Below are 12,689 nucleotides of genomic sequence, written 5' to 3'. Positions count from 1 at the left end.
ACAAGATGTCATACTAGTTTGGCATCAACTTGATTACTCATGGCTTTCCATTCTCTGGATGCACCTGTCATGTCTGGGTTAGGAAGGAGTTAATTTTCTTACACTGATTTGTAAGTAGTCCCCTTCTTTTTATTTTCCAGCTAACAGGTTGTTGTTGTTTTCAGGTATGCAGGCTACATAGATTCGTTAACAAGCATGTTTCAGTTCAACTAACACAAACGTATAAACAGCAGGTGTCTTCAGTTCTGTGTTCCTAAACTTACATGGTGCATTAGCTCTGACTTCATTAACTATTAACTTGGGATTCCCTAAGCCTCTACATCAGGAAACAAGAAAACAAACAAAAAATATCTTTATCTCTACAGAAATTCTGTGCTTTATAAGGTTTGTTTTCCTCCTTCTTGTGATTTTCTGTATACTCTGTTTTTTAGTTCACATCTCTTCTTTGAGGTATTCTATTTCAAAATTTTAAGGTTGACACATCATGCCTAACATCTCTAGGGCTTGAAAGTTGATTCATTTTAAGACTATACATCACAGTCCACTTATTTTACAAACCAAGAACAGTTAAACCTTGAAAAGGTTTCAAGCCTTGAACAGGTAGTTTTCAGGTAGAAATTGGGCTTCTCTCCTTAATTAACATAGGTGAAGCATCACTGTTTCATTATTATTATTATTATTATTATTATTATTATTATTATTATTATTATTATTACTACTACTATTATTATTATTATTATTATTATTATTATTCCTCCTCCTCAGTAATCTAGATTTAATTTTGAAGCATTTCAACAGGAAACTTTCCACATCTCATATCAAAATACAGACTCAGGTGTGAGTGGTATACCTCCTATAAACACTAAAAAGGTGGGTGGGGACTGGATTTGAAGATATTTATATGACCTGATGCTCCGTTGGGGTCAGTTCATTTTGATCCTTCACCTTTGCAAAGCATCCAAACCTGAGGTGACGATTTAACTTCTCGCCACTCACGCCATCTAGTGGTTATGAATGTTCTATGTTTGGTTTTAAGGAAGATTCCTAATGACTGGGGGGCGGGGTACACGAAAAACAAAACGGTTGGCCGCGACAATTTCCTAGTCTCTCACATCATTTAGCCCTCACAGGGACACCTTTATCCACTTTAACCATTTAAGATGCGCGAAGAGATGCGCGGAGAGAATGAAGGGGACGCACACTTAGAGAGACGCACGCCCCTCGACGCTGACATTTAGAAAACGGTTTTAAATCCTTCCTGTCATTTGCAAAGGACGGGAAAAGGAGTTGTGGCAAGACCCAGACCGAGGAGACTGACTTTTCGGCAAGTTGGACAGATGACATATTAACTCCTGCAACGTTAGCATCTGGGTTGAACAAATAAAAAGAAAGAGAAACAGGAAAAAAACACTTAAAAATTCCGCCGCGGGGCTTTGCAGGTCTTGCCACCCGGTGGCCCCCAGAAGACAGCCAATTCCTGCGCGTTCCGCTCCGTTCACCCTCCTTCCCAGCTTCTCTCTTTCTCTCCCCCTCCCCCCTTTTTTCCCACGCTCGCCTTGAACCGGGACCCAGGGAGGCAGAAGCAAGACATCGGTCCCCTTCCTCGTCTCCTCCACCGAAACCACCGCAGCCGAGCGCGTGAAGCTTCCCTTTGTTCAACGAGGCTCGCTCTCCTCCCCGGCAGATCCACCTGGATGCTCTCCCTCGGTGACATTTTGCGCCGGGGCTGGTGGGTGGCTGGGGTGGAGCGAGAAGAGCCCGAGGGGGCGGGGGTGGAGAAAGGTCAAGCCGAGGGAAAGGCAGGAGACGCCTTTCATAACCTGCGTGGCGGGGCGTGCGCGCGGTTATTTATTTATTTTCTCCTTATTTATTGATCGCACGGGCAGAGCGGCGCGGGGAGCCCGGGGAGATGCAGGACCACCCACTGGCGGGGAAGCAGCCAGAAGCCCTCCCGCGCCCCCGCCCTGCCGAGCGCCTCTTGCCTCAGCGCTCCGGCGACTGCCCGCGTCGGCCCCAGCCCCAGCCCCGGCCCCGCCGCGCCGCCACCGCCGCCCGCCCGGCCACCCCGCAGCCCCGCCGCCCCGCAGCCCCGCACCGCGCCGCTCCGGCCACGGCGACAGCCGCGGCGCAGTAAGTTGGCAGGAGCGAGTCCCCCGGGTGCTCGCCTCCCCCGCACCTTTTGAACTTGTTGCTGCTGCTCGGCTCGCCTGCGCCTGGCTTTTGGAAGGTGAAAAGGAGGAGGGAGGCACGGAGGGATGGGGGAAGGGGAAGAAGAGCTCGCTTGAGCTTTATTTATGCTCCCTCGGCGCATCGGATTCGGCTGCTCGCGAGCTGCTGTCTCGGCTTTTCCCTTTCCGGGTGCACGGCGAGGAGAAAGTCTCTATGCAACTCAGCCCTGGCGCGCACTCTGCCAGGTATGTACCGCGGGCGAGGCGCGTTCTGCGCGGAAGCAGATGCCGCGGCGGCGGCGGCGGCTGCCAGCTCCCGGGCTCTGTAACTGTCACACTGTACTCGAGCTGAACTTGAAAAGAGAGTGACGGGGCGATTGGGCGAACGCTTTTGGCAGACACAGGGGTTGCTGGTAGACGTGGGGGAGGAGGGTCTGTATTAACGCCCCCCACCCCCGCCCCCAGCCGTTCCCGTCGCTCAGCACCTCAGTCTCCGCAAATACGGCGGGAGGAGTGGAGGCGGCGACCGGACTCCCCAAGAGACGCGGGGCAGCGGCTGTGACCGCATTTCGGAAGCTACTACAACAGGTCGCCTTTTTGAGACTCCTTTGGCGGGAAGGGCCACTTGGAAAGGGAAGGTTTGAAAGAGCTAAAAGGGAAGGTGGAAGGATTCCCTAATTCATCAAAAGAATACCACTGAGTGACTGTCCTTCCTCTCCTCTACCCTACACGTCACCTACTGACCCCACAGTATCCAGACTATGTCAGGGGAGAACTCAAAGACACCTGTTTGAAGAAGCTGCAGCATCTAAAGTCACCTGTATACTTATTTGTGCCAGGGGTGGCCTGGTCCCACTGCTGGAGGAGGTTTGGTTCGGTTCTGTTGGGTGTGATTGTTAGGACATTGTATTTTTTTCCCTTCATACTCCAAATACCTGCCTGGGAGGGAAACTTGCCCTTTTGAGAACTGTGACTTAACCAGGAGTCCTACCTTGGAATAAGGGCGATACCTCTGGACCACGTTTCCCAGTTGTCTTTTGTGGACGGAGCGAAGTGGGTGATTGTGGCTATTCTGACTGACCCACTGTAGAGTCACTGACTTGCCCTTCTCGCCCTCACTTCAAGGAACCATGGCGGCGGGTGTAGCAGCATGGCTGCCCTTTGCAAGGGCAGCAGCCATTGGGTGGATGCCTGTGGCCTCGGGGCCCATGCCAGCCCCCCCGAGGCAGGAGAGAAAAAGGACTCAAGATGCCCTTATTGTGCTGAATGTGAGTGGCACCCGTTTCCAGACGTGGCAGGACACCTTGGAACGTTACCCAGACACTCTGCTGGGCAGTTCTGAGAGGGACTTTTTCTACCATCCAGAGACTCAGCAGTATTTCTTTGACCGTGACCCGGACATCTTCCGCCACATCCTGAATTTCTACCGCACTGGGAAGCTCCACTATCCTCGCCATGAGTGCATCTCCGCTTATGATGAAGAATTGGCCTTCTTTGGCCTCATCCCAGAAATTATTGGCGACTGCTGTTATGAGGAGTACAAGGATCGCCGGCGAGAGAACGCGGAGCGTCTTCAGGACGATGCCGACACCGACAACACCGGTGAGAGCGCGCTGCCCACCATGACCGCTCGGCAGCGGGTCTGGCGGGCCTTTGAGAACCCCCACACCAGCACCATGGCCCTTGTGTTCTACTATGTTACGGGGTTCTTCATTGCCGTCTCAGTCATCGCTAATGTGGTGGAAACAGTGCCATGTGGGTCTAGCCCGGGTCACATTAAAGAACTGCCCTGTGGCGAGCGGTACGCCGTGGCCTTCTTTTGCTTGGACACAGCCTGCGTCATGATCTTCACAGTTGAGTATTTGCTCCGCCTGGCGGCGGCACCCAGTCGCTACCGTTTTGTGCGTAGTGTCATGAGTATCATCGACGTGGTGGCCATCCTGCCTTATTACATTGGGCTGGTGATGACAGACAATGAGGATGTCAGCGGAGCCTTTGTCACGCTCCGAGTCTTCCGGGTCTTCCGGATCTTTAAGTTTTCCCGCCACTCGCAAGGCCTGCGCATCCTGGGCTACACGCTGAAGAGCTGTGCCTCGGAATTGGGCTTCTTGCTCTTCTCGCTCACCATGGCTATCATCATTTTCGCTACAGTTATGTTCTACGCAGAGAAGGGGTCTTCGGCCAGCAAGTTCACCAGCATCCCTGCTGCCTTCTGGTACACCATCGTCACCATGACAACACTAGGGTAGGTGCCAACAAGGGAAAGGGGATGGAGGTTGAATATGTATGAAGTGGTTGTGGATCCATTAAAGTCACATAATTAATCAGAGGAAATAATGTTTCTCTTTCCTAAATGAGTTTAGGAGAGTATTATCTAAATGGTTTTGAACAACTCTTTTGATCTATGAAATGGGTATGATACAGTGAGTGAAGTATTTAGGGAGTTGCCAGCAGATGTTGAGTATTGGTGCCTGAAAGTAATAAATACACAAAGAAATTTTAAAATTCTTGAATATTGGGAAAGATCATCGGTATTATATATCTGAATACATACAATTATAACGACAATGAAAACCACAAAATTTGTGTCCAAGTAAAGGTATGAAAATGCATACTCTATTCTGAAATGCCTAGAAAGTGCTTCAGTGTGTTGAAATGAAAAGTTTCCATGTGTCTTTGAAGTATTATTTTCAGATGAATACTTTTGGCATGCATTTTCCCTCTAAGAACCATAATTCTCATTTTACAACATTATAAAACATAGATTATAGATATTATCAAAGGATTTTGTAATATATATGCACATATTCATATATGCATTTTCATTTTGGCTGGTAAGTTATGCAGTGTTTTAGATTATCAGGGCTGAAACTGATCAACTCTACAAAATGCAGTGGAATGATAATTAAGATTCTAGGTTCATAGTTTCAAATAAAGAAGCAAATGACTGTCATCCACACTTGTTTTTTTTTTAAAAGGAACTACAGATCCCATCAGGCAATGGGCCTATAACCATTAATTAAATAGAAGATACAGCAGTATCTGGTGAGATTGATGGTCACCAAGGGCTGATTGCATTATAGAATTTGGGGTCCTGATTTCCTTGTTGAATTCTTTTCTTCCTTATATTATTTGATGGTAATGGTATTTTGCAAGCACAGGGACATATTCTGAATTAATAGGTTTTTAAAATAAAATCTAAGCTAGAGTTAAGACTTTTTGGATGACTGAAGAAAGGTATGAATTTATTAATACTGTTAATCAAACTGCAGGAAAGTAGAAGCATTTATATATTAGAGAACCTAATAAAATGAAATGGGAAGAACCTTTTAGTTTTATGAGTTCTTAGATAAGCCAAGTGGTGATGTTAGTGTCCTTTCTTCAGCTTTATACTGCTTTTCTTGCATAGTTAATCAGTTCAATAAGGATTTGTTAATGGCTGTAAGAAAAAAGTTATTCCCAAGGCTGCTTTTTAAATTCTGTGTTTCTGGCTAATTTAATTGCCTTCTTTAAATGACAGTGTGGTTAAAGTCAACTTAAGTTTATTAGACGTATTGTGTTGAACAGAATTTCTCATGTTGTCATATGGCCAACTAATGGAGTATTTTATATGTGAAGAATTTCAGGCTGATTAAGAAATGAAGGTAAAGTAAAATATAATGATTTGTTATTTTGATTTAGTCTCACATACTTTTGAAGACGTACTGGTGGGTTTTCCAAAATGAATTAGTGAAAATCCTGTATCCTACTGGTTATATTTTCCTTTTATCCTGTTGGTAATTTTGTGACTCGTTTTGAAGAAGATGCAGACTACCTTAGCAGCATAGGTGCTTAGTTCTAACCAAGAGGTTTGTGTATATATATTTGGTCTTGTTGCCTTTATGTCATTTGAAGTCTTTGTTGAGGACAATTAGATAGTACAAGTCACTAGACTTCAGATTAGCAGTACACACGAATAAAAAGAGGACTCTGTGTTAAAAGTAAATAAAGGAAGCAATATTAAAAGGAAATGTATTTCAACAAATGTGGTGTCTGTGGCAGTGTTTTTCACAAAGTATCAGTAAGTCATTTCAAAACTATATACCGTCTATAATGATCTGAATATAGGCATTATAATGAATGTTGATGAGTTGCTGGTTCCATCTGACTAGAAAGTTCTATTCTAGACATGAGAAGTTAGTATTATTTTAAAACTTGTTTTCTGAAATGACTTTCAATTTTTTATTTTATTTTGAAATTTATTTTTGTTTTTGGGAAAAAGATGAGGAAATGTTAATCATTGACAATTTTTATTACATAAACAAAATACTTAGAAACACCTACTTTTTGAAATGAGTTAAGAAACGGAATCATAATGCTTGAGTAAAATCTATGAAATGGTTTTAGTTTACATGTTCTGTATATAAGCATGTAAGAAAAATTAAATACTCACACTTTCTCAGAACTTGGAAGCAAAATAGAAGTTACTCTTAAGACTTAAGTTCCACTAAGGTGGGAAATGTTAATTTTCAGTAAATTGAGCTAATTAATAATCTTGATGAAAAATAGCAGTCATACTTTTAAGATGTAGAAATGTTAATGCAATCAAGATACAATCCATTTATTGGGGAATATATATGAACATTTAACAAAGCACAAGTTGTATGATACAGTAAGATTTCTTTGGAAAATGTCTTCTGTTTCTCATCCAAATATAGTTATAAAGTATTTTACTTTTCTGAAGAAATAAGAGTTTTTAAAAATCCTGCCTTTTTGTGCCTTAACTTTGGTTATATTGTGACTCAAGAGCTTTATTTAAGAATAGGAAATTTTCAACAAAAGCCATGGCTTGAATTTATGTTTTACACTGTAGTCTTATATGAAGAAGTATAAGATAGAAACTTTCTGGAAATTATGCCATAGTTGAAGCTAAAACCAAGCTGTGTCTGATAGATGACCAGGAATTTCCCATTACACCCTCTGAGTTCTTTTTATGTGGCTATTATTTTTAATGGAGCCGATGTTCATCAATTAATGATAATAGAAGTGAAAATGGAATCCTAGACAGTGGTTATCACAGAAGTTCCAGCTCATACAAACATTATCTACATGAGAAGAAAGAGTCAAGAATTTTGTAATTTAGGACTGGCGGAATTATCTGCTACCTCGCAGGTCATTTTAGACAGTATTCATTGGCTTTCTAGTCTGAAGAAATGAGTGAGTTTGTCTCTGCCTTACTGTTGCCTATTTATCTAATTATTTTTGTGCTCCCTGAAATAGCGAATATATCATTATTCTATATCTTAACCATGCTTGTTATGTAAGTCATTATTTAATTTGCCAGTAAAATGAAGGCTTTAAAATATACCTTTCAGGCTACCCTTTCCTATTAATTAAAGTAGGAAATGTCAAAAGCACAACTTAAAAAATCAGTGAAAGAATGTCAGAAAGATTTTTTAAAACAATGTTTACAGTGAGTGGGTCATATCTGTCCCTCCATTCCATCCTTTCTTTCTGGGCAGATTTATTGACCTGCACAGGTCCCTGATTATCCTTTCTACACCCCTGCCTCCCTCCTTACCATGATACATACTTTGATTACCACCTTAAACTGCCTTGGGAGAACAAGAACCTGGAACTTCTCTTTTGGTTAATGACCTCTGGACGATAACATCATGTCATTATTTTTCATTCAGGTGGTAGTACTTAAATGTTGTCAAATTTAGGAAATTTCTAAATTTTCACCAATCAAAAACGATTTTACAAACATATTTAATAAGGTCTCACTTAGTTTACCATCGTACCTTAGGCTCATGACTTGTATGTTAGAAGTGGTACCAGGTGGCACATTAAATATTTTGAGGAGCTATTATTTTAGGCAATACCTGCATTCTTGGTTGTGATCACTAACCATTTCGACCCTTTTAAAAATAGAGATTGTGTTGTTAGACGTAAAACTTGAGAACTTGAGATGTATTATTTCGGTGGTCCACACCACTTCTTTAATTTTAAAATGAAGTTGCTTTCATCAAGGTTTTCCAAATGGGGAAGAAAGCTACTACATGGCATTCTGTAAAGTTTCATGTTCAGAATGAAACTTTATGATTTAGACTATGTGACTCATATTCTGATTTCTGAACAAATCTAGGAAAACAAAAAATTTGTAGTGTACATTCATCAGAAACAAATATGGTAGAATTACATCTGTGTTCTTAGAAAAGTTAGTGTGGTTGTCTAGTTGTAAGACTTCTCAGACTAAATTAATATTTTAATTTTAACATGTTTGGTAAATTGCTATTTTAAGAAACAAAAAGCAAGTTAGTTTATCATTGTAATTTTCCTAACAAAGTCTCAGGGAAATGCCTCTTTTTAGAATGGCATAATTGGAGGGAGATTATATATTTATATAAAATATGTCATATATATTCTATTTTATATAACAGAATTATGTTATATATCATATATCGTAGGCATATGTTAACCATGTTATATATGTTATCTATTTTATATAGCATATGTTGCAAAGTATGTATTATTAAAAGAAGAACAAACTTGTAAATATCTTCCTGCTATTCATCACTGTTCTGACTACATAGCTTCAGGGAATGCTGGGAGTACAATCTTGCAGAATCATTTTGTAGAGACTTCTGGTTTGCCTAGCAATACCGATAATAGATGGAATTATACTTTGGTCTGTGCCAGCATCTGTGCATAAATGTGGCTTAGGTGTCAATCCAATACACCTTTACAAGGTGGGAAGTACCAAAATTTATCTTTTTGGTGAACAGCCACACTACGAGTAACGTCTGTTTTTATTTTGGCGTACTACAATGTATTTTTACGAAGTTCTTTATAGAGCATGTCAATTGATGGGAGTTGAAATGAATTTGAAAGAGGTGTAGAAAATGTGATGTGTATTCCTCTTTTAGTATTACAGGTGACCAAATCTTCATTTTGTTGTTGTTACCATTTAAATTAGACAGAATATTTGGTGCGACAATTTTTTGGAAATGTGTATTTTTTTCTACAAGTGTTTGCTTGGTTGCCCAGCAGGTATGTCAGGAAGGGATAGTAGGTGTTCTCTTGGCACAGAACCCTGGAAGAGGGGGCATTTTCCAATATTCAGTGGGTCTGCTATGATTTTTTTTTTCTTTCCAGGGTTTCCCTTTAGACTACAGATTGACGTGGCCTTATACATGTTTATTTCATTTAATTCTCAGGTCATGTATTTTGTATTTGTGTAGCATTCTGTCCCCATTAACTCATCTTTAAAAATGAATTAATGAAGTTCAAATTTTGTATTACCTAATTTCTTAATTCCTGGTGGAAGGAAACTTACCTGTTGTTTATTCAAAATCCATCAGTTTACACATACAAGATTTTTTTGTGGCTTGCTCACAGTCACACAGTTAAATATCAGCAGTACTTTTTTTGTGAAGTTTTATTTATTTTTTACTAATTTTTTTGAAAACCTTAAAACATCTAGGAATGTTCAATAATAATTATGTGAGGATTACTGCTGATGCTGTAGGGATAAGAAAAGGAATACATTTGTCCTTTATTCTGTTATAATGCATTTCTCTCCCAGTTCTACTCTCTGTGACTCACTCTTCCCACATTCCTCAACATCACTGCTAGCTCTGCACTTGTTCACACAGTACTGGGGTTTATTATGAGGTGCCCAGTTGCTGTAACACAGTCATGTGTTCTCATACAGCGAACTGTTTGGTTCCGCAAACTACTTGATGGTGATGGTGAATGTTGTACCTGGCCTGATGGAGAAGAAAGTAAATCAATTATTTTGTCAGAATTACCTAAAAAAGGGATCATTAGAACTGTACAATTTAACCTCTCTTTCATGGAAAGAATGGGAATGGTGAAAAGAACTTTCACTGAAAAGGAGGTTTTATTCTTCCTTCAGAGCTGTAGCAATGAGTTCAGTCTTTTTTTCCTCTCGACTCTCCATATGGCTTATATTGTTTTCTGAGCACGACCGTATATATAGAAGCAGGCATTGTTCTCCCACAAGCTTCAGCAGCAAGATTTGACGGTGTGGGATATGATCTGGTATTGAAAAGAAACCCAGGAATGAAACGCTGTCTCTGTATTTCTGTGCACATTTGCATTTCTCCTTTTGCGTTAGTAGACGCCATGGAATTTTTTGCTCTTTAGTTTTCTCCTTTGAGAGCCAGTCTTTACACTAACCTTCTCCATGAAGCCCTCCCAACTCCCAAGCCTTCATCATCTGTAATTGGAATTACCTTGACATTAGTTAAGTGCTATTTTTCATATAATTTATGGTTTTACTTCTTGTCTGCCTAACTAGATTGAAAGGCTTTTGAGTTTTGAGTCTATACTTCTGGGGGACTTATTAGCTAGTTAATGTGTTGCTGCTCATGGTGTGAGAAGATAGTGCATACCATGGAGAGCTCCTTAGCCATGGACCAAGTGCCATCTCAACATTAGCAAGAATTGAATAATCTAATCTTATGCTTTGTTCAATGTTTAAAAAAAAATGAAATTTATTATTTGAACACTTTATCTTTGAATGTATTCCAATCCATCCTTTTTAATTTTTCTCTTTTAATTAAGGAGGGCTGTAACTAATTCTTCTCTGCAAAGGTTAGAATTAATGGCTGTCGATGGCTACTTCCTTAATCAGTTTGCTTTTTGGTGAAGGCTGGGTAAATTGCAGATGCTTCTGGGAAGCATATGGAGATATCTTATGATGTAAGTGAATCTGCACAGGAATATACTGCCTTCTCTTTCAGGCTCCTTCCCCCATCTAAATATGAGTAACTCAAGGGGCCTGTGGGTCAAAAAGATACTAGAATGACACTTAGTCTCTGGAAAGGTGTTCTGTCTCTTACCCAGTAAACACAAATTGGCACTTTTCCCTTTTATTCAGGTCCACTCATTTATGCATAACATAGAACTGTTTAAAAATAGAGAACTATGATATGTTAATGACATGAGATAAGTGTATTCTCTGTTCAGGAAGAAGTGCTTATTCTGAGCAATTAAAAGACAGGTATAGAAAATGTAAATATACACATAGACCCATCTTCTGGCATGGTGCAGTCCATTTTGCATTGGAAATTTTGGCAAGTTGTTATGTGAAGAAGATCCGAATCATAAAAAGTGTGGGGAGAATAGGGAGTGAGTAATCAGAAGTTAATAATGAGAAAAAAAATGCCATAAAAGAGTAGGATGACAGTTGAAATGATGTCGAATAGAAAAGGAAGGTTTTGTTCTAAGAGCAAAAGGTCTTGTCCTTTTTGCTCTTATGTGGGCCTGATTCTTCCACCTTCCTCATTTTCTTCACTTTTAAGAATACCAGTAATAGTGCTTTTGGAAACCCAAAGTCTTACCAGCAGCTTAAACTACCAGGAAATCAAAACGTGACTCATAGAGTTCAATTCAATTTAGCAGACGTTTGTCGATCACTTGCTGGCTGTCATTGACCATAGCAGTAAACATAACTCTCAACGTCTAGACCTTAAGCACTGTGTATTCTGGTAAGAGAGGCAGCAAATGAACATGAATACGTAATATAATTCCAGGTAGCAGTGCATGCTATGAACAAAATAAATCAGGGTAAGAAGTGTGCTATTTTGGATAGGGAACAGACAAAGCCTTTCCAAGGGAAATATTTGAGCTGGTGGCTAACTGAAGGAGTGAAGGGAGTCCTGTAAATATCTGAGTAAAGAGTTTAGAAGAGAGAAAAGAAGTACCAAGACTGCAAGGTGAGAGGGGGCTTGGTGTAGTCCCCCTAAGACAACTGTAATTGAAGCAAAGTGAGGGAGGGGCTTAGGAGCACCTGTTATCTGAAAGATGATTGGGATGAGATGATGCAGGACATTGTAGACCAAAGTAAAGAACTTTGGTTTCATTTGAGACAGAATGGGGAGACATGAGAGAGTTGTGAGCATGGTAGGGACAGGATATCGTTTCTGTGTTAAAATGAGCACAAGCCCTGAAACATTTAAATTTTTAAATACTCATTTTAACATTAATTTCTTTACCATGTATAAATTCTCATTCTTTGCTAGATTTATTATACTTACCTTAACTTAAAATTTGTATCCAATTATTCATGAGATTTTCCAGAAAAATAGAGTATTTTATAAGAGTACAAGATTAAATTCTTCCCAGCTGACAAAAATAAATCTAGTTCAAATGAAAAAGTTGAATTCCACATCTTAGCTGAAAAGGCAAAACTGGTTCTCAGTAGAAATGGAGCTATCTGGGAAATGACTGAGGATAATTCTTTATTTTGAATATGGATTTGCAGACTTACAATTGTCAATTCTAATGTCAGTGTTCAAGGATATCAGTGTTCAAAGCGTATCAATGATATGCTTTGGATTCTATTTAAAGAAATTTGATTCCTTTTTCCCCCCTCATTTTACAGTAGGCACATATATATCTTCTTCAGGTGTGTTGTTATTTCAGTGAGTTTGAAAGTAAAATGGATTTACATGTCTTGAAATCTGTGAAAATTGCTAGAGGATCTATATTTTTAAACCCAAATTAAATAGA

At 40.2% G+C, this 12,689-nt stretch overlaps 1 protein-coding gene across 1 annotated transcript in view; it reads left to right on the top strand.

Moving 5' to 3' along the window:
- Positions 1-2,903: 2,903 nt before the first annotated feature.
- The window catches only part of KCND2 (potassium voltage-gated channel subfamily D member 2), a 456,872-nt gene continuing 447,086 nt past the window's right edge, over positions 2,904-12,689 (top strand). The window contains exon 1 of the mRNA XM_010947613.3: positions 2,904-4,413. Within this exon, the coding sequence (XP_010945915.1) occupies positions 3,299-4,413 (1,115 nt within the window). The 5' untranslated portion in view covers positions 2,904-3,298. The remainder of the gene's footprint in view (positions 4,414-12,689) is intronic.

The sequence above is a fragment of the Camelus bactrianus genome, chromosome 7 (assembly GCF_048773025.1).
Source record: "Camelus bactrianus isolate YW-2024 breed Bactrian camel chromosome 7, ASM4877302v1, whole genome shotgun sequence".
NCBI lineage: Eukaryota > Metazoa > Chordata > Mammalia > Artiodactyla > Camelidae > Camelus > Camelus bactrianus.
This window is presented reverse-complemented; position numbering and strand designations above follow the sequence as displayed.